At 39.8% G+C, this 26,265-nt stretch overlaps 1 protein-coding gene across 2 annotated transcripts in view; it reads left to right on the plus strand.

Moving 5' to 3' along the window:
- The first annotated feature begins 16,144 nt into the window (after positions 1 to 16,144).
- The window catches only part of mtx3 (metaxin 3), a 37,981-nt gene continuing 27,860 nt past the window's right edge, over positions 16,145 to 26,265 (plus strand). The window contains exons 1-4 of one of the 2 annotated variants that reach the window (XM_060843503.1): positions 16,145 to 16,296; positions 19,960 to 20,029; positions 23,651 to 23,727; positions 24,890 to 24,982. In XM_060843503.1, the coding sequence (XP_060699486.1) occupies positions 16,216 to 16,296; positions 19,960 to 20,029; positions 23,651 to 23,727; positions 24,890 to 24,982 (321 nt within the window). In that variant the 5' untranslated portion in view covers positions 16,145 to 16,215. The remainder of the gene's footprint in view (positions 16,297 to 19,959; positions 20,030 to 23,650; positions 23,728 to 24,889; positions 24,983 to 26,265) is intronic. The other variant, XM_060843493.1, reaches the window with a different exon arrangement.

The following is a 26,265-nucleotide window of genomic DNA, read 5'->3' on the forward strand; positions in this document are numbered from 1 at the left end:
CCATCAAGGACATGCAGGTCCTGGGCCTCTTCCACCGCCAAACCATTATCACCTGACGCCTGGAGGAGGAACGTCTCATATTCTGCCTTGGGACCCTGCAACCACATGGGATAAATGTGGATTTCAACAGCTTCCTCACTTCCCCTCCCCCCACATTATCCCAGCCCCAAGTCTCCAACTCGGCACTGCCCTCTAGACCCGTCCATCACTGCCCCCTCTGACCTATCACCTTCTCCCTCACCTTCATCCACCTATCGCTTTCCCAGCTACTTCCCCCCAACCCCACCCCACCCCCCCTCTCATTTATCTCTTGGCCCCAATCCACAAGCCTCATTCCTGATGATTCTCCTGCTCCTTGGATGCTGCCTGACCTGCTGCGCTTTTCCAACACCACACTCCTGACAGCTGTAAATAGTTGTTTGACAAATTTGATCTTGCTCTATGATTCTACCCAGTGAGCTGAAGAGCTCTATAGAACACGTTAAAAGAAAGATGTGGGGGCTTTGGAGAGAGTACAGAAAAGGTTTACCAGGGTATTATCTAGGTTGGAGGGTATTAGTTGTGAGGAGAGATTGGAAAAATTTAATTGTTTTCACTTGAATGTCGAAGTATCACTGGTGACCTGATAGAAGTTTGCAAAATTATGAGAAGTGTGAATGGAATGGATAATTGGAATTTTTTTCCCCAGGTAGAAATGGTAATTACTAGGGGAAATGGGATTGAGATAGAAAGAGATGCATTTAAACGTATGAGAGGCAAGCTTTCACAGAGTGTCTGGAAGAGGTGGTGGAGGCAGATACAATAGCAACATATAATGTCTTGACATCTATATGAATAGACAGGTATGGTTTTTAGTTTAGAAAGGCATCACATGTCGATGCAGACTTGGTGAGCTGATGGGCCTGTTGTGTCCTGTACAGTTCTTTGTTCTTAGTATAACTATTGCTGGTTCGTTTTGATTTCACACAAATATCCAAAAAGAGTTCACTTTAATCACCACTCCCTGAACTTCATCATCATAATTTGGAATCTTCTTGCTGGTGGGGCTGATTACAATTTAAGGAACAATGATTTTTCAGTAGAATGAAAACAATATCGTGTCCAGTGACTCTTCTTCAGAACAGCAACTTTTGTTTTTGTTTGATTCAGATCTCCAGCGTCTGCAGTTCATTGTTTTATTTTATATGAATATGCCATTGTTCTGGATGGATAAATTAAGAAAAGCAAATGGCCTTCCTCATCTGTGATCTTCCTTATTATCAAGATAACTTGTGATTTTGTATCTTTTTTTCAATTAAAGTATTATATCTTTATTGAGTTTTAATAAATTTCTCAGACATAACCTATCAATCTTAAACTCATATGGACTTTGAATTATTCCTACTACTTTCACTAGATGAATTGAGTTACACTTTGAGACTGCATCATGCCTGAATTGGATGGACCAGGTGGCCTTTCCAGTGGCTTTTCAAATGTTCTGTTTAACTCCTGGAAATATATGTGCCTTATGTCAAATTTTTGAGTTTTTTTGAAACATCCATTTCCTTTTTTTGTCATAATTTTGGTTTGCTTGATGAGCTTATTTTCTTTTGTAATTTAAGACTGCAAATTTGTAAACTCTAAATAGCTTAAGTTAAATTTCAGTTTACCTCATCAGTGAACAGTGCCAATCATGTTGTGTGCCAATTTAGATGAGTCAGTATTATGACTCACATAATTACACTAGCAGATAAATCCACAAACATACCTCCATCATCAAATTTCAGAGCTGACCACAGTTTGTCAGATTGCACTCAAAATGAATAACTTAATATAAACATGATTACATTTTAATAACCGTTTTTGATGTTACCTTGAAGTTTGAAACTTGGATGAAGCAGCAGTTTAACATAAATTGTTGAACCACTTAGGCTGAAACACAAGTGACAATAAGAAATACATTTAAACAAAAACTTTTTATGGGAACTGGGTGTCATTGATTGGACTAGCATTTATTGGCCATTCTTGATTGTCCTTGAGAAAGTGAAGGTGATGCCCTTTCCTGACCTGCTGCAGTCTGGGTAATGTCGGAATACCCACAGTGCTGTTAGGGAGGGACTTCTAGGATTTTGATGCAGTGACGTTGAAAGAATGATATTGTATTCCCAAGTCAAGATGTTGTGAGACCTCAAGCAGAATTTGCAGGTTGTGATGGCGTTCCCATGTACGTCCTGCCCTTGTTTTTCTAGATGGTAGAGCTCATGGGTTTGGAAGGTGTGGCAACAAACACTGTACACAGTATTCCAAATGTGACCTAGCTAAAAGGTCTATACAGCAGCAACATGACTTGCCAATTTTCATACTCAATGATCTGACCAATGAAGGCAAGTATATCACATGCCTTCTTGACCACTTTATCCATTTGTGTTGCTACTTTCAGGACCTGTATGCCTAGATCCCTCTGTATTTTGATGCTATTAAGAGTTCCATCATTTACTGAATACGTACCTCCTGCACTAGATCTTCCAAAATGCATCAATCACATTTGTCCAGATTAAACACCATCTTCCATTTCTCCATCCAATTCTCCAGCTGATCTACACCCTGCTGCAAGCTCTGACAATCTTCTTCATTATCTGCAGCTCCCCCAATCTTTATATTGTCCGCAAACTTACTAATCAGGCCACCTACATTCTCCTCCAAATCATTTATATGCATTACAAACATTATGGTCCCAACTCTGATTCCTGTGGAACATTATTAGTCACAGATCTCCAGTCAGAAAAACACCCTTCCGCTGCTACACTAGGTCTTCTACAGCTAAGGCAGTTCTGTATCCATCTTACCAGCTTACCATGTGATATCATGTGACTTCACATTTTGTATCAGCCTGCCATGAGGGACCTTGTCAAAGTCCATATAGAAAACATTTAGCGCCCTGCACTAACTTTCTCAAAAAAAACTCAATTAGGTTTGTGCGACACGCCCTTCCCCGTACAAAACGATTCTGCCTATCACAAATAAGTCCATATTTTTCAAAATAAATAGTAGTTCGCCAAATAAGTCAATAATCACCAGCAGTGCATCTTTCTCATTAGTGTAGGACATGTGAGTGAATGTATACTTCAAATAAATTATCATAATTTTAAAAATGTCTATATTGTAAGAACATCAAACTATAAGGGGAAAACAAAATAATCAGAAGAAAGGGATAACATTTGAACAGATGAACAAAAGTTAACTAGATAATTTATGTAATTACAGCTGGGGAAGCTGACAAGTTTGACAGGCATTTAGTATCAATACCAAGATGGGAAAATATTTAAGTACACCTTTATTTTCAGTGCTTGAAGATGCTTGACAGCTGTGGGTATTAAAAGCCACAGAGTAGGATAAACAACAGGACATTTGAAAAAGGATCAACCTAAGGTCACAGAATAAATGATTTTATCAGATGGCCAGGGATGACAAAACAGTGTTGCTAAATGACAAACTACTGAAATCAAAAGCTGGATCTTTCTCCTTGAATTCTTCTTCCTATTCCTGCTGGAAGTCCAATTCTTCCATTGCAATATTACACCTAAAATAAATGATGCTTTATAACTGGTTACTGTTATTCAGGGAGAAGGGAACCTCATAGAAGGTCTATTTTCATCATGTACACAATTTGTATGAAGGAAAACCACAGTTCTGTGCTGTCTTTTTGGAAATGCACAAGAATTTTGACCGTAGTACCTAAAAGACAAAACAAATCATTGTTGCATGGCCTCACAACTAACTTTTATACACTCCTATAAGCACGTTTTGTATATTTGATTTCCTACACAGGTCTTATCTACATCCTTTACCATCATGTAAATGGCAGGTGGCTGGCTTACTCTCAGATTCCTAGCCAATGAAGTTGTTCAAATGTTTGCCTCTGAAGTGTTTAAATTGATTTACAGCTTTCAGGGCTTCTGTTTTAATCTTGAAGACTATTGCCTCGTTTAAAATCTTTCCTCACACCATTACTCTGTTGGTCCCCAAGGATCTATCCTTGCCTCTCTCCTACTTCTCAGCTACTACTGCCCCATAACGACATCATCTAAAAAACATCAAAATCAATTTTGACATGCTGATAACAGCCAGTTCTCTTTCATCAAGATCCCTCTTTACTTCTTCACAGTCTCTAAATTATCACACTGCTTGTCTGATGTCCAGTACTAGATGAGCTGAAGCCATTTTCTTTCGGTAAAAAATGAGGTCTGCAGGTGCTGGAGATCACAGCTGAAAATGTGTTGCTGGTTAAAGCACAGTAGGTTAGGCAGCATCCAAGGAATAGGAAATTCGACATTTCGGGCATAAGCCCTTCATCAGGATGAAGATCAGGATCATCATCCTGATGCCCAAAACGTCGAATTTCCTATTCCTTGGATGCTGCCTAACCTACTGTGCTTTAACCAGCAACACATTTTCAGCCATTTTCTTTTGCCCTACGACAACGTTTCTTCCCCAGTTACTGATCTATTCCCCTCCCTGGCCATTGCATGAAGCAGACCCAGACTGATCCACAACCCTGGGGTCTCCAGACTTCATATCTTCACCATCACCAAATTAGCACCTTCCTCAGCTCATCTGCTGCTAAAATCCTTAACCATGCCCTGGTTACCTCTACATCTGGCTGTTTCAATATATTCCTGTTCTGGACTCCCTCATTTTACTCTCAGTAAATTTGAGGTAGTAAATCCTCAGAGCTGTCAAGGCTGGATAATTAAGCATATTCAAAGCTGAGATAAACGGATTTTTTAAATCAGTAAGTGAACCAATTATGGGGAAGCCTCAGGAGAGTACTGTTGAGAGTGATCAGATGAGCCATGATCTCATTAAATAACAGAATAGACTTGATCGGCTGAATGGCCTGCTTCTGCTCTTGTGCCTTATGGCCTGAGATCCCACTAACTAATGGCCCTGTACGAATTAGCCAACATTAACTCTGCAACTCTCATCCTTGTTTTCAAATCCCTGTGTGGCCTCATTCTTTCTTATCTCTGTAATCTCCTCTGGCTCACAGCCATCTTCAACGATGGGGTCCTAAGTAACACCAATCTTGATTGTTCACTATCGATGACCAAGCCAACTAACTATGTCCTGTTATTTTCATTATTGTTTGTTTTTGCTTGCTTGTTGCCATCACACCATACAATTCACTTATCCTGTCCACACTGTAAATCAACTTATCTAGCTTTAATTTGATTCCCTTGACACTTGATTAATAAGTTGAGATTCAATTGATCCTTTCACTTACTTTTCTCCATTTTCAAAATTAACTAAGTTTCAAGTGTATTTTCAAATATAAACAGATCTAATTATATCTAAACCAACTTTTAATTTTATAAATAGAGTATCCAACAGTAAACCACATTTACCCATTTCCTTTAAAATACAAAAATATTCCATAGGAGAATTACCAGACAAAATTTGATATAGAGTCACAAAAGGGAACATTAGGACAGAGGAGCATAGGAAATTGGAGCAGGAGTAGACCATTTTCCCACCTAGTCTGCTCTGCCATCCAATTGGATCATGGCTGATCATCTGTCTCCATGCCATTTTTCTACACTATTCCCATATCCTTAACATCATTAGTATTCAGAAATCTATCCAATTTTGACTTGAACATGCTCAATGTCCCAATCATCTCCCAAAAATTCATCAATCTCTGAGTAAGAAATTCCTTCTCATCTCAGTCTTCAATGGTCTACCCCCCTATTCTAAATACATGTCCCCGAGTTCCAGATCCCTTTGGATATCAACACATCAAAACCTCTCACCATTTAAATGTTCTGCCTTTCTGTTTTCTCTAAAAAAATGCAGATAACTTTATATTTATGAACATTACATTCCACCTGCTATTTCTTGCCCATTCATGCAGCCTGTTCAAATGCCCTTGAAGCATCAAACAAAACCAGAAATTGCTGGAGAAACTCAATAGGTCTGGCAGCATCTATGGAGAGAAAGCAGAGTTCACGTTTCAGGTCCAGTGACCCCCATTCAGAACTGACGGTAGCTAGGGTATAATTTAAACTAATTGGCCGAATTCAAATCTGCTTTGTTGTTTCCAGGTAACTAGCTAATCTAGCTTTTGACCAAGTGCTACATTGTTACCTTATTCAGAACACTTGGTGCTGTGTCAGGTACTTCTGTTAGTATTTAAATCTCTTAAGTACAGTATAACCACGTCTTCATAACACCTCCCCTCTTTTAAGAAAAAAAAATGAACTATCATAATGAAAAGATGGCTTTTTATTTCTCTACTCTTTAAACACATTACCCTAACATACAGGTAACTTTAATCTAAGTTCACCTTAATATCTTCCCATATAACTATATATAACATTAAATAAAGACAAATCTCATCTAAACGTTATCAGTTAAATCTGTGATCATGCATCTGCGATTACGTTCTTAAGACCACAACATGTATGATTCTTAAAAGTCTATAACCATAAGACTCCAACAAAATAGTCTCATATTCTTGTTTTTAAAGCATTCTAAGAATGTAAGCGAATTGTGATCCATATACACAATTATCTTCAACAGATTGTTTGTGACATATACATTAAAATGCTGTAAGGCCAGTACCAAACTCAACAGTTCTTTTTCGATTGTGGAGTATTTCCTTTAGTGGATGTTGATCTTCTTTGAAAAGTAACCATTGGCAGTTCAATCCCATCCTCATCTTCCTGTAGGAGTATAGTTCCAACTCCAATGTCACTAGCATTGATGGCAACTTTAAAAGAGTTTGAAAAGTTTGGTGTAGCTAAAACTGGTTTGGTAATTAATATTGCTTTGAAATGGTCGAATCTCTCCTGGCATTGTTCTATCCACTGAAACTTTATGTTCTTCTTCAGCAAATCGGTTAATGGTGTAACTACACTGCTGAAATTTGGAACAAACTTCCAATAGAATCCGCTGAGCCCTAAGAATTGAAGAACCTCATCCTTTGAGGTTGGCCATGGAAATTCCTCGATGGCCTTTGTCTTTGTGTTCCGTGGGGTCAGCCTTCCATGACCAATGGTATCTCCCAAGAACGTCACTGCTGCTTTCGCAAATTCAGTTTAGTTTAAGTTTATCACCAGTTTTGCTTCTGAAGGTATTCAAAGAGCTCTGCCAACTGTACCATGTGATCTTTCCAGGACTTAAAGATCACTACATCGTCCAAATAGACTGCACTGTTTGTTAACTCAGCCATAACCCTATTCGTAAGCCTTTGGAATGTGGTTGATGCGTTCTTCATTCCAAAAGGCATCACTTTAAACTGATAGAGCCCACTTGGGGTTACAAAGGCAGAAATTTCTTTTGCCGGTCTGATAAAGGTTCCTGCCAGTAACTACGCTTGAAGTCCAACTTGGTGATGTGACTGGCTTGTCTGACTTTCTCGACACAGTCCTTCAAATCTAGGAATTGGATAGAAGTCTGATTTTGTAACAGCTTTGGCCTTCCAATAAACCACGCAGAATCATTGAGTCCCATCTGATTTGGGAACTAAGACAACTGGCGAACCCAACTCGCTCTGGCTCGGTTCGATGATGTCCTTGTCGAGCATGGCCTCCACCTCCATCTGAACCTGTCTGGCTTAGAAACGTTTAAGCCAATAGGGGTGTTGTTTTATCAGAGCAGTATTCCCTACGTCTACTTCATGTACAAAAGCATTAGTCCTCCCCATCTGATTCTTACATATGTCCTTATACTGCAATAACAAATCTGTCAACTGCATTCTATGCTCCTCAGACAGATAGCTTACTAACCAATCCCACTCCTCAAGGACTTCTTCATTTTAAAATCTATTTAGAGGCATATTAAAATCCACATCATCTGGATTTGATTCCTCACTCTGTGGGACAGTTACTAATATCTGTTTCTCTAGTTCTTTCTCTCTAGTATAATATGTTTTCAACATGTTCACACAACATACCTGATACCTTTTTATTCGATCTGGCAGCTTTACTAGATAGTTCACCTGACTCAACTTTTTCTCAGTTTGATAGGGCCCAAGCAACCTGGCTTTAAACGGATCTCCTATCACTAGTAACAGTACTAACACATTATCCCCTTGGGAAAACATCTGGGTCTCAGAGCTTTTATCTGCCACCTGCTTCATTCTAAGCTGTGCCTCTTTAGACGTTGTTTAGCTAATTCACCTACGCGATTTATTCTCCCCCTCACCTCCGATTCATAATCTAAGCGTTAGATCTCCGACTTTGGTCCTGTCAATTTTTCTTTAATTAACTTCAAAGCGTCTCTCAATTCATGACCGAATATTAAGTCAAAGGTAGTGAATTGAGTAGATTCATTTGGGGCATCTCTAATGGCAAACAATACGAATGGGATACCTTTATCCCAATCATTCGGGTAATCCTGACAATATGCTTTCAACATGGTCATCAAGGTCTGATGCCACCTTTCTAAAGCTCCCTGGGGTTCAGGATGATACGCACTGGATTTAAAGAGCTGTATACCTAAACAATCCATAATCTCCTTAAACAGCCTAGCAGTAAAATTTGACCCTTGGTCCGACCGAATCTCTGAGTAGTCCATACCGTGTGAAGAAAGCTACTAACTTCTCTACTACCATTTTTGCCTTGATATTCCGTAATGGAATGGTCTCTGGAAATGTGGTAGACACGTTCATTATGGTTAACAAGTACTGGTTCCCACTTTTAGTTCTTGGGAGGGGACCTACACAATCAATTATAATCCACATGAAAGGTTCTTCAAAATTGAGAATTGGCAGCAAAGGTGTTGGTTTTATTACCGCCTGTGGCTTACCTACCATTTGGCATGTATGACACGTACAGCAAAAGTTAACCACATCCTTGTGCATTCCAGGCCAAGGAATGTACCTTAGCCTGTGTCTTTCATACCCCTAGGTGACCTCCTACAGGTAGTTCATGTGCTACCCCGTAACACCTCCTGTCTGTATGCTACAGGCAACACAATCTGGTGCACTTCGGCATATTTCTCCTCTGCACTAACCTGCCATGGTCTCCATTTCCATCTTAGGCTGCTATCATTCAGATAACAACCCTCTGGAATATTCTTCATTTCCTTTTCAGAGTATGCGTCCACATTTATATCTTTTATTGTCTTGTCTTGCTGTTGCAAATCCCTTAGCCTTTCAGGACTAAACACTTCTGCCTGACCCTCTGCCTGTTCAGGGTTTTCCTGCACCATTTAGTCAAACAGGGTGTCCATTAACTGAACCTCACCTCCTTCATCTTTCTCTTCACTTTTCACGTTGTGCTGTGACTTAAGATAATGGGATCTGGTTCCCACACAGTTTGGGAAAATATCAGGATATTTCTGTTTTATTTTTTCGGTTTCCTGGTCTTCCTTGGGCTTCTCCACAACAAGGGGTGTCTCTCCCACTTTGGATCCTGCCAAATCATTTCCAAGAACAAACTGAATTCCTGGAACCGACACTCCGTCAACCACTCCCACTGTTACTTCCCCAGTCTTGAGTTGGCACTCCAACCTGATCTTACGTAGGGGAACGCTAAATTTCTGTCCATCTATCCCACAAATTACCACACTCGCGGGTAACAGATCAGAAAGAGTGAATATTTGCTCATCCTTTACTATCAATGACCAGTTAGATCCTGTATCTCCCAAAATTATAACTTTTTGTCCTTCTCTCCCTTTTCTTTCTGTGTAAACTTTACCCACAGAGACAAATTCATTGTAGAGATCAGGTATTACCTCCATACCCAGCCCCTGCCTAGGCTATGCACTCTCCTGCAGCTCCTTGGCTCTTCTTAGGGCCTCCTGTATTACCTTCACTAATACCACTGGCTTAGCTTCTTTTCCCATATCTTTTCCCACAGTGCCTTTCTTTAATGACCAGCACTGTGACTTTACGTGTCCCACTTTCTGGCAGTGAAACAACTTTTTCCCAGTGTCCTTCTGAAACCACTGGCCCTGTGATTTTCTGTGTCCCACTCCATTACAGTGAAAAGACCTGAGGCCTTTCACCTCCTGTTCACCCTCTTGGGCTCCGTTAACCTGTAGTAAATTTTTACCAGTGCTCTCTGCTCTTTATTTCGTAGTGTAGAATCCCCCCTTCTCCCAGCTTCTATCCCTCACAGGAAGAAATTCTGGCCGGAAGCTTGTCTCATGCACCAACATGTATTCATCTGCTAATTCTGCTTCCCTTCTCACTTCCTGGACATTCTGTTCCTCCACATGAATTCTTACCATCTCTGGAAGTGAGTTTTTAAACTCCTCCAGCAGAATAATTTCTCTTAGAACCTCAAAAGGTCCTATCTATTTTCAAAGCATGCACCCATCAATCAAAATGACTGTGTTTAGTTCTTTTGAACTCAACATAAGTCTGACCTTGTTTCTTCTTTGTGTTTCTGAACTACTGTCTCTATGCTTCTGGCACCAATTCATAAGCACTTAAAATAGCCTGTTTAACCTCTTCCTAATCTCTTGATACCTCATCTGACAGCACGGCAAATACCTCACTAGCTCTGCCTACCAGTGTAGTCTGAACCAGTATTACCCATAAATCTTCGGACCACACCATCTGCCTAGCCAATTTTCGAATGAATTAAAGAAGGGCTTCAATATCTTTCTCATCAAAATGTGGCAGAGTTTTGACATATTTGTGTATATCACTACCTTCTCTTTTAATCTCCATTCTGCTAACTTGACATGACTGACTAAGTTGCAACTTCTCAAGTTCAAATTTTTGCTCAGCTAAGAACCTTTTCTTCCTTTCTTTTGCCACACTCTCTCTCTCTCCCTTTCTTCTCTCTCTTTTCTCAACCAAGAACCTTCTCTCTCTATCTCTCTTAGTTCCTTTCTCTATCTCTCTATCTTTCTTCTCTCTCTCTCTCCCTTTGTTTGTCTTCTAACTCCATTTTCCTCAATTGTAATTTAAGTATTTCTACCTCTACTGCACTTGTCGGTTTTTCTGACACACCTTAAGTGTTTGAGTATTCCTTACAATTTCAGCTTTACATTTGTCCTTGGTTAAACCCAAATCTAACTTATTTGCTAATTCTAAAAGTATGGCCTTTTTCTTTCCTTCTTAACTTTCTTGGCAAATTTGAGAATCATCTTCAAATCCCAGAACTTCTTTAGCAATTTTAAGAGCTATTTCTTTCACTTTTAATTTAATCAACCACAAGTCACTGAAATTAAACAAATTGTTTCACCCACGTTTTATTTAAAGACCTCGGACTCTAATCTGTAAGTGTTTCAACCTGCTGGGACTTTTCGTACTCCCAATCTATTCAAATATGTCTAAACCAATTCAAATCCCAAATGAGCCTCCAGATTGTTACAACAGTCTGGGTTAAACCCTCCTGTTTACTTTAAACCAGCAACACAGAAAAGATTTACCCTGAGCAGTAATCTGTGAAAATTTGAGAGGCCAGGAACTATTTAAAAGTAAAAATTAACAATTTTAGTTCTGAAAATATAACAGAGAATAACTAACTATTTACAACTCCTTCCTTTAACCTATCTTTTTCCTTCCCCTTGTACAATACTAGTCCAATAAAACTCCCGATTAAGGTTTACCAAAAATTTAAGTTTTCAAATCCAGCCAGCTGTCAAATCTTCTATTTGGATCTTCCTGTGTTTTCTTTTCTTCTTCGGGATTATGCTTCACAGGTCATGGATTGATAAAGGTATCTTTAAGAGAGCTATTCTCCGGGCAGTCTGCAGATGTCATTAGCTTGACAGTTCCCCCCTGCAACTGTTCAATTTCCCCAATCTTACACCCCCAAAGCATCGGATTGTGTCATTGGCTTTTAACATTGTCAATATACTAAATTCAAACATGATTGGAATTTGTTTTCAGGGTATAATTTAAACTGATTGGCCTACTTCAAATCTATTTTGTTGTTTTCAGGTGACCAGTTAATCTAGTTTTCGACCAAGTGTTACATTGTTACCTTATTCAGAACGCTTGGTGCTGTGTCAGGCACTTTTGCTAGCTTTTAACTCTCTTAAAGGTACAGTACACCCACATCTTTATAACAAAAGACAAAGGCAGACAACAGATGGATAATATAAAACCAGGGTGAAAGAAGAGCTGCTAATGGGGAATATAAGAAGGTGGAAATGTGTTGGCTGTGCTGAAAGCAGTCCATATAATGACATGGCCTGGGGTGCAGGGTTGGGTAAAGGACATAGAGGAAGATGTTGATCTTAGTATTGAGTGCTGAAGACTTCAGGGTTTCCAAGTGGAAAATGAAATGCTGTTTTTCTAACTTGAGCCTCGCCGGAGCACAGCAGCAGGCCAGAGATGGATGTTTTCTGGCTAACTGTCTTTCTCCTACTCTGAGCTCCATTTCCACCTGTTGCTTACTCCTTTACTCATTACTTGTAAGTTCATCCCTCCCCAATGCTTGACTTCAGCATATATACCCCCTTCTCCTCACTACCGTCAGTTCTGAAGAAGGGTAAATGGACCCAAAATGCTTTCTCTCCACAGATGCTGCCAGGCCTGCTGTGTTTTTTCAGCAATTTCTGGCTATGTTTCAGATTTCCAGCATCTGCAGTTCTTGTTTTATCCCCTTGAAATCTCCTTACATCTTCCTCACAGCTTACATTACCATTCAGTTTTGTGACAGGAGCAAATCTGGAATTACTTTATTTGGTTCTCACATCTACATCATTGATCGCTGTGAACAATCGTGGTCCAAGCATGGATCCTTTAATGTTTATACCTTGCCTTCCTGAGAATGACCCATTTATTCCTATTCTCTGTTTTCTGTTTGTTAATCAGTTCTCATTTTATAGCTTTATATTTCACGCAAGCCCCCATGTGATCTCAGTTGTTTGCTCATCTCATGTGTACAAAGCAGAGACAGAAATCATGGATCCTAGTGCTGCTTCTGTTCCAGGTCCCTGACCTTGCTTCTAAACACCAATCTAAGCACATAGTCCCCTTTAGGCTAAAGTGAGGACTGCAGATGCCAGAGATTAGAGTCGAGGGTGTGGTGCTGGAAAAGGACAGCAGGTCAGGCAGCATCTGAAGAGCAGGAAAACAGACGTTTCGGGCAAAAGCCCTTCATCAGGAATGAGGCTGGGAGCCTCCAGGGTGGAGAGATAAATGGAAGGGGGTAGGGCTTGGGCGAAGGTAGCTGAGAGTGCAATAAGTGGATGGAGGTGGGGTAATGGTGATAGGTCAGAGGGGAGGGTAGTGTGGATAGGTGGGAAGGAAGATTGACAGGTAGGACAGCTCATGAGGGTGGTGCTGAGCTGGAAGGTTGGAACTGGGATAAGGTGGGGGGAGGGGAAATGAGGAAACCAGTGGATTGAAACAACTTAGGGATATGCTGTGTTGCTTCATCTTTCCCTGACACTTTTCAGGGGTTAGTTCTAGGATCAGAACTGCACCTACTGTAAGGGAATTGGATCCTCTTGCTGTATGTTAGATTTCAGTGTTTAATGTTCAGACATCAACCCAGGGGATAAAGGGGCTCAAACTGAAGTTACTTTCCACAGCTCAGCACTATTCAGAGCATCAATTAGCAGAGAATTTAAACCATATCAATATTCTTTAGTTCCAAGCAGCGTGTTCTGCAATACTTTCTTCTGAAACAGCTTACAGAGATTGGGAAGACCAGAAGCAGAGTCCCAAAGATTTCTTATAATTGGAAAGCGAAGCAACCAAATGTAAATGGAAAAATTAAATACTGAACATTGCTGATGTGATAGACACAATAAAATGTGTTCGTAAGTGTGGAGTATCAGGACATTTTTATGTCAAGGTTCCACATTATTAATTATTATAATAAGGCAAACAATTATGGAATTGCTGAAGTAATAATGAATCACGAGGCGTGAAGAAGAAACACATTGTTTGAATAGTAAGGCATGTAGAAAAAATTAATTCAAAGGAGAATTAGATGTGGTTTTGGAAACGTGTGTTATGAAGAGAATGTGGGATTGTGATCAATCAAAAACACTAATAAATTCTTCCTGTTCTTAGAAATGTTTATGTTTCCAAACTTTGTACTCATATAATTTCACTTGTGGTTTCACACCCAGATTGGCAACTAAAATAAAATTGCCAACTGATGGTTACTGCTTACTTGCATTGATTTAGGAAGAGCAGGAAACTGTGTTTTTGGACATTATCTTAATGGAATGACTGTTGCAAGTACAAGATGGTTTCCCTATATGCATCAATGCAAATGCACCATGTATGCCTGTCTCTGAGATCACACCGTACATGTGCAGACTCCAAAATCACAGACCTTCGTTCACCCCCTATATGTACACAGATAACATCATTATGTGCCAACATGACGGTAATACCATTGAGCATGGCATGCGAACTTTAAATCCGATTTACCCAAACAATACACCCCATGACATCATTATGCTTGAATGCAATGATTTCAGCAACATCATTGTGCAATGGAAAATTGAAAGAAAAAACACAGCAGTTAGATTTGTTCAGTTAGAAGTTATTGTGTGAAGTGATAACAGTAAGTGAAATCAATCAGCAAGAGCAGTTTTATTCTTCATTAAACATTATTTCTTTCAGTACGATTGTTCAGAGGTAAATAAGAGTAACGTTGCTTGTTGGGAAAGAATTTCATTTTGTTTCCAGCAGCAGAGCTATGTATGAGAGAGAGATCATAGCTTGCAAAGCCATGCTGCTTCTTTTCTATAGATCTCTGATTCTGTATACTTTCAGCCACTGCCTTTTTAATGGTGCTTTAAGGTGAAATAGCCTCTTTAGCTGGGGTGGGGGTGGGGGTTGTTTAGCGGGGGAAGAATGGAACGGATTCTTCCTCCCTTCTCTGTGGGTACCTGATATGGGTTTATGTCTCACTGTTTCACATGAAAATCCAGGCTGGCACTCCTATAATGCATTGTTGGAGGTGCTGCCTTTGAAAGAAACTGAAGCCATCTCCTCTTTCAGATAGGCAAGAAATCCCTCATGGTATTATTTTGGACAAGGGTGGGGGAGTTAGCCTTGGTGTTCTGCCCAATGCTTTTCCCTCAATCAACATTACAAAAATAAATTATCTTGTTATTTTCATTTTGCTCTTTGTGGGGACCTACTGCACTCCCTACAGGCCATTTCAAAAGCACTTCGTTGGCTGTAAAGCCACAGAACAACTTTGTGAGAGGTAAGTGCAAGATCTATTTTCAAGGGACAAATGTCAAAAGACAGTTCCCTCCTAAGCATGATTTGATTTTAATTGGCCTTTTTTTTGGCTTGAAACAAGACATTGAAAAAAGTAAATAAAACAAAGAGCTGTGGATGTTGGGGATCTGAAACAAGAACAGAAATTGCTGAAGAAACTCAGCAAGTCTGGCAGCATCTGTGGAGAGCAAAACAGAGTTGACGTCTCAAGTCTTCAGACCTTAATTCTGTTTCTCTCTGGACAGATACTCCCAGAACTATTGAGATTTTGCAGCACTTTTTCTTCTTCTGTCAGTGAAAGTAGTTTATTTAGCAATAAATTAGTTTTCAAAAACATTGACATTGGTAAGGCCACTTTTGGAATACTGTGTGCAACTGCTATAGGAAGGATGTTGTTTAACTTGACAGGGTTCAGAAAAGATCTACAAGGATGTTACCAGGGCTGGAGGGTTTGAACTGAATAGGCTGGGGCTATTTGCCCTGGAGTGTCAGAGGCCAAGGGGTGCCCTCATAGAAGTTAATAAAACTAGAAGGGATATGGATAGGATCAATAGTACATTTTCCCCAGGATAGTGGAGTCCAAAGCTAGAGGACGTAGGTTTGAGACCAGAGGGGCAAGATTTAACAGGAACTTTGGGGCAACTTTGTCACATAGAGAGTGGCACGTGTATGGAATGAGTTGCCAGAGGAAGTGGTGGAGGCTGGTACAATTACAACATTTAAAAGGCACTAGCGTGGATATATAAAGGGGATAGACTAATTTAGAATATCTAGTCAGCGTGGACTGGGGGGGGGTCTGTTTCCAACTCTGTGACTATTTCCCGACTTTTGTCCATGTGCAATGTTTGGGTTATTATTGTACATGGATATCACTTTTTTTTTGGTGGGGAAGGTGGATTTGGGCAATGGGGAGCTGGTCTGCTCGTTGGTCTAGTTTATGTAGAAGCTGGGCTGGGTGTGTGTGTCTGACACAGCGCTGTGCTGTGCTGTCCTGTAACGCCGGGCTCCCTGCATTAGCGGAGCTGCAGCGCTGTATCAGACTGAGCGACTGGTTCCGGCTCAAAGACAGCGGGGACATGGCGTCACCCATCCAGCTGATGTGCTGGCCAGGAGACTGGGGTCTGCCCTCCGTCCACACCGACTCTCTCATCATCCTGGTAAAGCAAAAAAAACTAACAACCAGCGAACGCTTTTCTTAATGGGCGGTCAATTGCACAAGGGGTTTTGTTTTTGTATTTAAAATGCGTAGCGTGCGTGTTCCAACTCCTTCCTGGTAGAACAAAAAAAAGAAGCGTAACCTTTCACAGAGTGTTTTTTTTTAAAAAAGTGAAATAATACAACGTCGCCCCCGTGAAGTTTCCTCTGTTTTGTGTTATTTTCTGCAGACAGGGCCGCAAAACCTGACGCTCAAGGTCAGGCGGTCTCCAGCCAGCAGCAAGGGGGTGGGAATTGATGTAGTATTTGCGTTCTGGACTCAATTAATGAACACTGAACAGGAGCTGATGTGTTAAAAGCATTTTGGAGTTTGGGAAGTTCCCATTTGCTGTGCTGTAGAGTTCTTTGAGAGTCAAGTCTGCCCAGCAATAAGGAAGTTCTTTACTAATGATTTGTATGAAAACTATAAGAATTGAGATGTGATTATATCACTAAAGGCTGTAGGTTGAATCCAAGATGAGTGAGTACTGCAGGAATATATACTCTGCATTGTCTCTTTTTTTTAATGACGCCAGAGAATAAAGCAAGTTTGGAACTTTGTAGCTAGCACAGACTGAAGTGTAGTACATTACAAGTCGGAAATACATATTCAGGAATTTTCCATCTTCTATAAAATTGAGACCATCCCAAACTGTTCTGTGTTGTTCTAACTCACGCAAAGTTCTATTTATCCTTTGCCCTCTGCTTTCTGATCTGCATTGGTGGGAACGTCTTGATGATAAATTTCCATCCAGTAGTATTTAAACAGGCCGCATAATTGTTATTCTGATTGTCTTTTTAAAAATGTACTTTTGCCTAGTACCAAAAATAGATTTCCATAAATTACATTATAATTCATCCAAAAGTATTGTTGTCATCAGAACAAGGTCCCATTTTACTAAAAAAGACAAATGTATTTTCTTTTGGTAGCCATGTAAGTGGCATATCTATAAAACAGCTTAACTTCTTGTCACCTGGCTATGCCTACAAAGCTCAAGATCACTTTCCCTACAATTTAACATCAAGATTGGTTACTGCCCTAAAATGAGCTGCAGCGGGTATAATTCGATGTATGTGGATGGTTTAATTCATTCAGTGTTAAAGCAGCCGTCACACGTATGGCCGTGTCATCTAAGCACATATTTTAAGCGGAGATATTGTAATATCTGCTCCGAAATGTAGAAATCCAATTTTATTTTGCTGTATGTTACACTCTTGCTTCCTGTATCCTCACCACATCCATCATCCCTGTCCTTGCTGACATCTGTTGGCTTTCGGTCTGGGGATGTCTTGACTTCGTTTTCCAATCTCAGCATGACTTCATCCCTCTCTGTCAATGTAACACTCTAATGCTTATGACCTACTGAAATCTCTGCTCTTCTCCATACCTGGCCCGTTGTGCATTCACAGTGTTCTTTGCTGCAGCATTAATAGCCATGACTTCTCTGGGGCGACCTTAAGCACTTCTCTAATCTTCACCTGATTCTCTGCTCTAAAACTTCCTTTGGGTCACTTGACTTAATATTTCTTCATGTACCTTGGTATCAGCTTAATGCTTCACTGTTGTACCTTGGGATTTCTTTTTATTGCTGAATGTACTGCTTTATATTACATGCCGATTAAATGGCTACCAAAAAGAAAATACATTTCTTTGTTATTTTCAGTAAACTGGGGCCTTGTTTTAATGATGACAACATTTTTGGATGAATTATACTTTAATTTGCAGAAACCTCTTTTATGGGTAAAAAGTTTATTTTAATAAAGATAACCAGATGAATCATGTTGTTTCAGTGTGTCACACATACAGTTCTCCCCAGTGTAGAAAAGTACAGCACAGAACAGGCCCTTTGGCCCACGTTGTTGTGCCAAGGTTTAATCCTAATGTAAAATATAGTAACTTAACCTACGCACCCCTCAATTCACTGTTATCTATGTGCATGTCCAGCAGTCGCTTAAATGTCCCCAATGACACTGCTTCCACCACCATCGCTGGTAACGCATTCCATGCATTCACAATTCTGTGCATAAAGAATCTGCCTCTGACATCTCCTTTATACCTTCCTCCTAATATCTTCAAACTATGACTCCTCATACCAGTCAATCCTGCCCTGGGGAAAAGTCTCTGACTATTGACTCTATCTATTTCACTCATTATTTTGTATACCTCGATCAGGTCTTCTCCTCTTCCTCCTTCTGTCCAAAGAGGAAAGTCCGAACTTATTCAACCTTTCTTCATAAGGCAAGCCCTCCAGTCCAGGCAGCACCCTGGTAAACCTTCTTTGCACCCTCTCCAAAGCCTCTGTATCTTTCCTATAGTCGGGCGACCAGAACTGGACACAATATTCCAAGTGTGGTCTCAGGGACTTGTAGAGCTGTAGCAAAACCTCACGGCTCTTAAGCTCGATCCCCCTGTTAATGAAAGCCAAAAGACCATTTGCTTTCTTAACAACCCTATCCACTTGGATGGCAACTTTGAGGGATCTATGTACTTGCACACCAGATTCCTCTGTTCCTCCACACTGCCAAGAGTCAAGTCTTTAATCCCATATTTAGCATTTGAGTTTGGCCTTCCAAAATGTATCACTTCGCATTTATCCAGGTTGAACTCAATCTGCCATTTCTCAGCCCAGCTCTGCATCCTGCAGTAGCCCTCGATACTATCAACAACACCTCCAATCTGCAAATTTACTAACCCACCCCTCAACTGCCTTATCCAAGTCATTTATTAAAAACTACAAAGAGCAGAGGCCTGAGAACAGAGCCCTGCGGGACTCCACTCAACACTCACCTCCAGGCAGAATACTTTCCATCTACAACCACTCTCTGCCTTCTGTCAGCCAGTCAATTCTGAATCTAGATAGCCAAATCTCCCTGTATCCCATACTTCCTGACTTTATGAATGAGCCTACCATGGGGAACCTTATCAAATGCCTTGCTGAAGTCCATATACACCACATCCACTGCTCGACCTTCGTTGACCTGTCTTCACACCTCCTCAAAGAACTCAGTAAGATTTGTGAGGCATGACCTATCTCTCACAAAGCCATGCTGACTGCCTTTAATCACACTATGCTTTGCCAAATAGCCATAAATCTTATCCCTCAGAATTCTTTCCAAAATTTTGCTGACCACCGATGTAAGACTGACTGGTCTGTAATTGCCAGGGATTTCCCTATTCCCCTTCTTGAAAAGAGGAACAACATTCGCCGCCTCCCACTACTCCGGTATGACTCCCGTGGAGAGTGAGGAGGTAAATATCCTCACCAGTGGTTTAGCAACCTCCTTTCTTCCCGGAGTAGTAACATATAATGCTCACATTGATGCAAACATTGCTGTAATCTAGCAGGTTTATTTACTCAGGCCAGGTAAAGGTTCAGTGTGAGATAGCAATCCAAAGTGAATTATCCAAAGATTAAAACTGGCACAGAATAGAAATAGCTTTATGCTTTATCTAATGCACTGGCAATGTTGAAGTGAGTCCAATGAAACTGGCAGCACAAGCAAATAATTTTTATACAATGTTTCTTACTTGACTTAATGGAAAATTCAACCCCTGGACTCTGTTTTAAAGAAAAATGAAAATACACTTTCTTGCAAATAATGTACTCTTTATTTTTCCATTGCAGGCATATGCCAAATTTTCACGGGCTCCTCTGAAAGTGCACTTTATTAATAATCCATGGAAAACACCTACAGGTACAAATATTATTGTATTTGAATTGCAATGTTAAATGCAATGCCAATATAATCACTAATGTCCCAGTAATGCGTGCCCGTAACCCTGTGAATTTGTTTTATTAAGTCCTGATATTTTGAACTGTAAAATGCAATGTATATCCTATCTTGCAAACCTAAAAGCAAGATTATTTTGGGTTTTGTTTCATTAGGATGAAGTAATTATAGTAGCAATGTGAAGTAATTCATTTAGGACATTACAAGAAAGATTTAAATGTGCAATTTCCCCATAGTGTATTGTACAAATGTGCTGAAGTGTCTGACAATGTAGTAGTGAAATTCCTTTCAAATTATGCACTACATGACTACCAAAAAGAAAATACGTTTCTTTGTTATTTACAGTAAACTGGGGCTTCCTTTTGATGATGACAACATTTTTGGATAAATTATACTTTAATTTGCAGAAACCTTTCACAGTTGAGAAGATTTTTTTTACAGTTTCTAATAAAACTGCAAAAGAAAATTTAAAGAAGAATCCAAGATTTTATTTATTTTAGAGGTCAAATGTATGAAAACAAACAAATTTGTGTGAAGCTTTTAATATTGTACTAAATAGGTATTTTGAATGATCTTTGGATTTTTGGTTGAATATAGAGATAAATGAACAGTGTTCCATGTCGGATTGTATATTGCTACTTTACACTACTCCAGAGTCCAGAATTGCTGATTGCCATTGTATTATCAAACAATCCTAATAAGAATAACCAGAATTAAACATGTAGATCACAGAGGGCCCAGTGAGGTCGACAATGTGAATCACAAATTGGTCATTCCATATAAACCTTCCTCCAAAAGAAGATCAAGAGCTGTCCATAAGGGCTCCTGTGGTCCCAAATCAACTCCCAGAGGAGCCTAAAACACTGAACTTAAATGGGAAAACTGTGAATTGTATGGCCCTCTCCATGACTGGAGCTTTACATGAGTTGAAGAGGAAGGTAGAAATCCAAAAATGAAGTAAAATGAAGGTACAGTTTCAAACCAGTATTTTTCATCTTCATAGCAATGTTCCTCATACTTCTGTCTCAAAATTCTCCTTTGTCTGTGACCTACCAAGTGTGTCATGTGTTTAAGTATTTATGTGATTGAGCAATGGCTTTCCCCTATTTTATATGAAGTGATTTATTTGGGTATGATTGTTTATGGGTGACTAAAATTGGATAGTCCCTATATAGGTTATAAAGTGTTCAGTAGTTAGTTAGTCATAGAGTCATAGAACATGGAATTAGACCTTTCGGCGCAACTTGTCTGCACAGACCAAACATTGCAATATGGCCTAGTCCCATTGCCAGCATTTGGCCCATATCCCTCTAAACCTTCCTATTCATATACCCATCCAGATGCCTTTTAAATTTTGTTTTGTACCCACGTCCACCATTTTTTCTTGCAGCTTTCATACATGCAGCAACCTCTGCTTGAAAAAGTTACTCCTCATGTCATTTTTAAATCTTTCCTCTCTCACCTTAAACCTATGCCCTCTAGTTTTGGTCACCCACCCCACACTAGGTAAAAGTTCTTGGCTATTTATCCTATCCATGCCCTTCATGATTTTATAAATCTCTACAAGGTCACCACTCAGCCTCTGACACTCCAGGGTAAAACAATTTTATTTAAAATATAGAGTAGTCCAATGAGTCCAGTTAGATTCTTGGTTTGTAACTAAATTTCTCATTTCCTCTTCATTCCAAAAAAACTGTTTCAATTATCTCTGCAGTCCATTCAAATAATTTGTTTCAATGACTTCCTTGGTAATTTATTTGATGAGTTTGTTGACCGTTGGCTGCAAAAGGTACATGTGGCTTGACTTTTTTCTAGCTTTCATCTTGTGTTTGAGACCTTAAGCAACATTTTGAGCAAATTGCAAGGAGCAGCTATAATAATTACCTTTAAAAAAAATTGAAAAAGTCAGGTGACTCAGTGGTTAGCACTGCAGCCTCACAGTGCCAGGGACCCGGGTTTGATTCCTGCCTCGGGTGACTGTCTGTGTGGAGTTTGCACATTCTCCCCATGTCTGTGTGGGTTTCCTCTGGATGCTCTGGTCTCCTCCCACAAACCAAAGATTTGCAGGTTAGGTGAATTGGCCATGCTAAATTGCCCACAGTGTTAGTGCATTGGTCGGGGTAAATATAGGGTAGGAGAATGGGTCCAGGTGGGTTATTCTTCGGAGTGTTAGTGGACTTGTTGGGCTGAAGGGCCTGTTTCCATACTGTAGGGAATCTAATCTAGTCAGTAGAGAAGCCAAAGATTATGAAAATGTCAGGTTTGATCCCTATTTATATGAAAGTACAGTAATATTTCTGCCATAGAAAAGCCAGGTAATGACCATCTCCAATAAGGGGAAATCTAACTATTGCCCCTTGACACTCAATGGCATTCCTATCCCTGAATCCCCTGCGATCATCATGCTGGGGGTGTTACTTTTGACCAGAACCTGAATTAGACTAGACATTTCAATCCAGTGGCTACGAGATCAAGTTAGAGGCAAGAAATGCTACAGCAATAATTCAACTCTTGACTTATCAAAATCTGTTCACCATCCAGAAGGCATAAGTCAGGAGTGTGATGGGTTACTCCCCATGTGCCTGGTTGGGTGCAGCTCTAACAACACTCAAGTTGCTTGACACTGTCCAGGACAAAGCAGCCAGCTTAATTTGCGCCACCTTCACAAGCATCCACTCCCTCCACCACCAACACTCAGTTGCAGCAGTGTGTTCCATCTACAAGATGCTCTGTAGAAATTCACCAAAGCTACTTAGACAACATCTTCCAAATTCATATCCACTTCCATCTCAAAGGCCAAGTCATTAGATATATAGGCCAGCTACAGATTCCTCCACAACTAGACTTAGAAATATATTCCTTCAGTATCATTTTGTCAAAATCCTGGAGTTCTCTTCCTAATGGCATTGTGGATCTACCAATAGTACATGGACTGCAACTCACCATCACCTCTCTAGGGCACCTAGGGACAGGCAATAAATGCTAGCCTTGCCAGTGAAGCTCACGTCCTATGAGTGAATTTTTTTTAAAAAATCAGCCAGAGTACATACTATACTACAATTGGTCTTAATGTGTAAGTTATTCTGGATCATCTTCCCACTTTGGTCTAATAATCTCCCAACATTCACTGTAAAAGATAGACAAAAATAATCCACCTCCGTGCGGTTGCAGAGGGCAATTGGTGTCCACCAAGGGAAATGGAGGCTTCAGGAAAAGTAGGAGAGAAATTTGGAAGAAAAATAATTTGTAAAACCTGAATTGCTAATCTTCCTTCTCAAAGTAGAACAAGCTTAATTCCCCCAGTCTTCTTCAAAATGTCAGTTGTTTATCTCTGTCACCCCCCCTCCCCAAGGATAAGAGCTCCATATCTCCCCTTCCTATGGGTTTATAATTATGTGACTAGAGAGCAGAGCTGAGTTGTTGGAAATTCTGTGGCTATTTTGGCAATACCAATTTGTTCCTATAGCCCTCCACCATATCCATATTATTTTTTGGGAAGCAATTGGAATTTTGAGGAACAATGCAGTATGAATGTTATATATGGTGAAAATTAGTTTCTACTGTTGTGATTTTTCCTTCTTGCAGGAGACATTCCAGTATTAATTTCTGACAATATGAATGTAGTGCAACCTGAAAATATTCTGAATTTCCTCAGAAAACAGGTATGTTTATTGTGCTTCGCTAATGAAAAGAACATGAATACTTACAGAGTCATTAAAAAGATGCTTGTTGGATTTTACTCTCTTAAGGGATGTGTGGGGCATGTTAAACTCATGTAAAAATTGAAACTCACCAGGAAAAATGTAAGGTGATTTGTTTTGGGAGGAGGAATAAGAAGGTCACCTATTCTTTGGAAGTTAGATAAACTGGGCTAATATAGGAAAGTGATCTGAGTGGACATTTAAATAATTTGTTAACAGTTACCAATGTAAGTTGACCATGTAAATAAAGTGTGTAAGCAGTTCACTTATGTGCATTTTTAGGGGAATAGGATAGAAAATTGGAAAAGTGCTAACATTATATCGAAGTTTAATTAAATTGCACTTGAATACTGTACTCAGTTACGGATTACATATTAGAGAGGGAATATTGAAGAACAATAGAATGTTAAGTGAAGATTTACAAGCGTGTTATCAGAATGATGAAAATAATTATCAGGAAAAAAAATTGGGACTTTTTTTAACCTCTTTGAACAAGAAGAGACCTGATAGAGGTTTAAAGTTATGAAGGAGTTTGATATGGTGGATGTAGATACGTGGTCTTCAGTATTGGTGGAATCAGAAGAAAGGGACATAATCTAAGAGAGGCATGGCTGGATTAAATGAAACAAAACATGTGGAGTTGTATTATGTAAGAATATGAGAGTGCAGACTTTGTCACATGGAATGTTGAAGCAGATTTGGCAGTTTAAGGATAGATTTTTATGTGTGTGAGGAAGAAGGGAATTAAGAAATACTGGGATGTGGAGCAGAATTGGGGGCATAGAGCCACACATATTGAGGCTTCTGTTTAATTCAAGTTCTTAACAGAGCAAAACCTAGGAGCAAATTGTGATTTTTGAATTTATTTTCTGATTTATAAGCATATACTCTAGATATTGGTAATTAAGAAATTCGTCAAGTTATAATAATGATAGGTGTGAAGTATTAGTGAGAATATTGCAGTGCTAGATAATTTTAGTTGTGAAATTTATCAAACATCATGATGGCTGTTAAACCTGTTGAGTACAAGCAGCATTGTGTTTGTCCTGCTGTAAGTTACAATAAACAAGAATTAACACCTCATTATTCGTCCAATAATTGTTTTATTTATTTAATTTAACAGAAATATAATGCAGATTATGAATTAACAGCTAAAGAGGGAGCTGATACACTGGCATTTATTGCACTGATAGAAGAGAAGTTGCGTCCTGCATTGGTAAATAATTCAAACATCTTATCCTCTACTGGCTTTCTTCAATTGCATGATTAACATTTATATCTCATTAAAATTATTTTTCTTTATTTTTGAATTCTATTTATAATTTTAACTTTTATTTCTCCAATCTGAAAGTGAACTTTTAAAGATTCTGCAAAGAGGTATGGATAGATTGAGTGGGTAAAAGCGTGGTAGATGGAGTTTAATGCAGGAAAGTAGCAGAAGGAATCAAAAGGCAGACTATTTTTTCATGCATAGAAATTCCCAGTAAGTGCAGCAAAGAGGGATCTGTGTGTTCTTGTGCATGAGACAGAAAAAATTAGCATGTAGGTGCAGCAATTAATTAGGAGGGCAGACCAAATTTTGGCCTTTATTGCTAGGGGTTGAAATTTAAAAATAGCGAAGTCTTACTACGACTGCACAGGGCGTTGGTGAGGCCGCGTCTGACCTACTGTGTATAATTCTGGTCCCCATTTTCGAAAAAAGGATATAGCGACATTGCAGGCGGTTCAAAAGCGATTCACTTTTCAGCGATTTCTGTGATGAAGGTGTTGACTGATCAAGACTGGTTGAACATTTGGGTTTAAAAAAATGAAACATCAAAGATTTTGAGGGGGCTATGGGAGATATTTCTACCAGTGGAAGAATCTGAAACTGTGGTATATTGCTGAATAGGGGGACATTCATTTAAAACTGAGATGGGAAGAAATTTCTTCTGTGAGGGTAGTAAATGTCTGGAATTGTCTATCCCCAGAGACATAGCTTCACAGATTCCCGACAGTGTGGAAGCAGGCCATTTGCCCCATCGACTCTACACTAACCCTTCAAAGAGCATCCCACCCACCCTATCCTGGTAACCCTGCATTTCCAGTGGCCAATCCACCTAACCTGCACAGCTTTGGACTGTGAGATGAAACTGGATCACCAGAAGGAAACCTGTGCAGACACTGGGAGTGTGTGCAAACTCCACACAGTCACCCGATCATGGAATCGAACCTGGGTCCCTGGTGCTGTGAGGCAGCAGTGCAAACCACTGTGCCACCATGACAAAAATGTTTTTCATCTGTTGTGGTGGGATTCAAGCTAGGGACCCCAGAACATTAGCTGACATTTGGATTAATACTCTAGCAATAACACCACGGGCCGTTGCCTTTCCCGTATGTGGAGGTTTGATCATTTGAAAGAGGAGATGGGTAGATCTTTGAAATGTTAGGGAGTTGAGAGCTATCAGGAGCAAGTACTCAAGAAGAGTTGAAGGCTGGGGCAGATCAGCAATGATCTTA

The sequence above is a fragment of the Hemiscyllium ocellatum genome, chromosome 2, assembly GCF_020745735.1.
Source record: "Hemiscyllium ocellatum isolate sHemOce1 chromosome 2, sHemOce1.pat.X.cur, whole genome shotgun sequence".
NCBI classification, from domain to species: Eukaryota; Metazoa; Chordata; class Chondrichthyes; order Orectolobiformes; family Hemiscylliidae; genus Hemiscyllium; species Hemiscyllium ocellatum.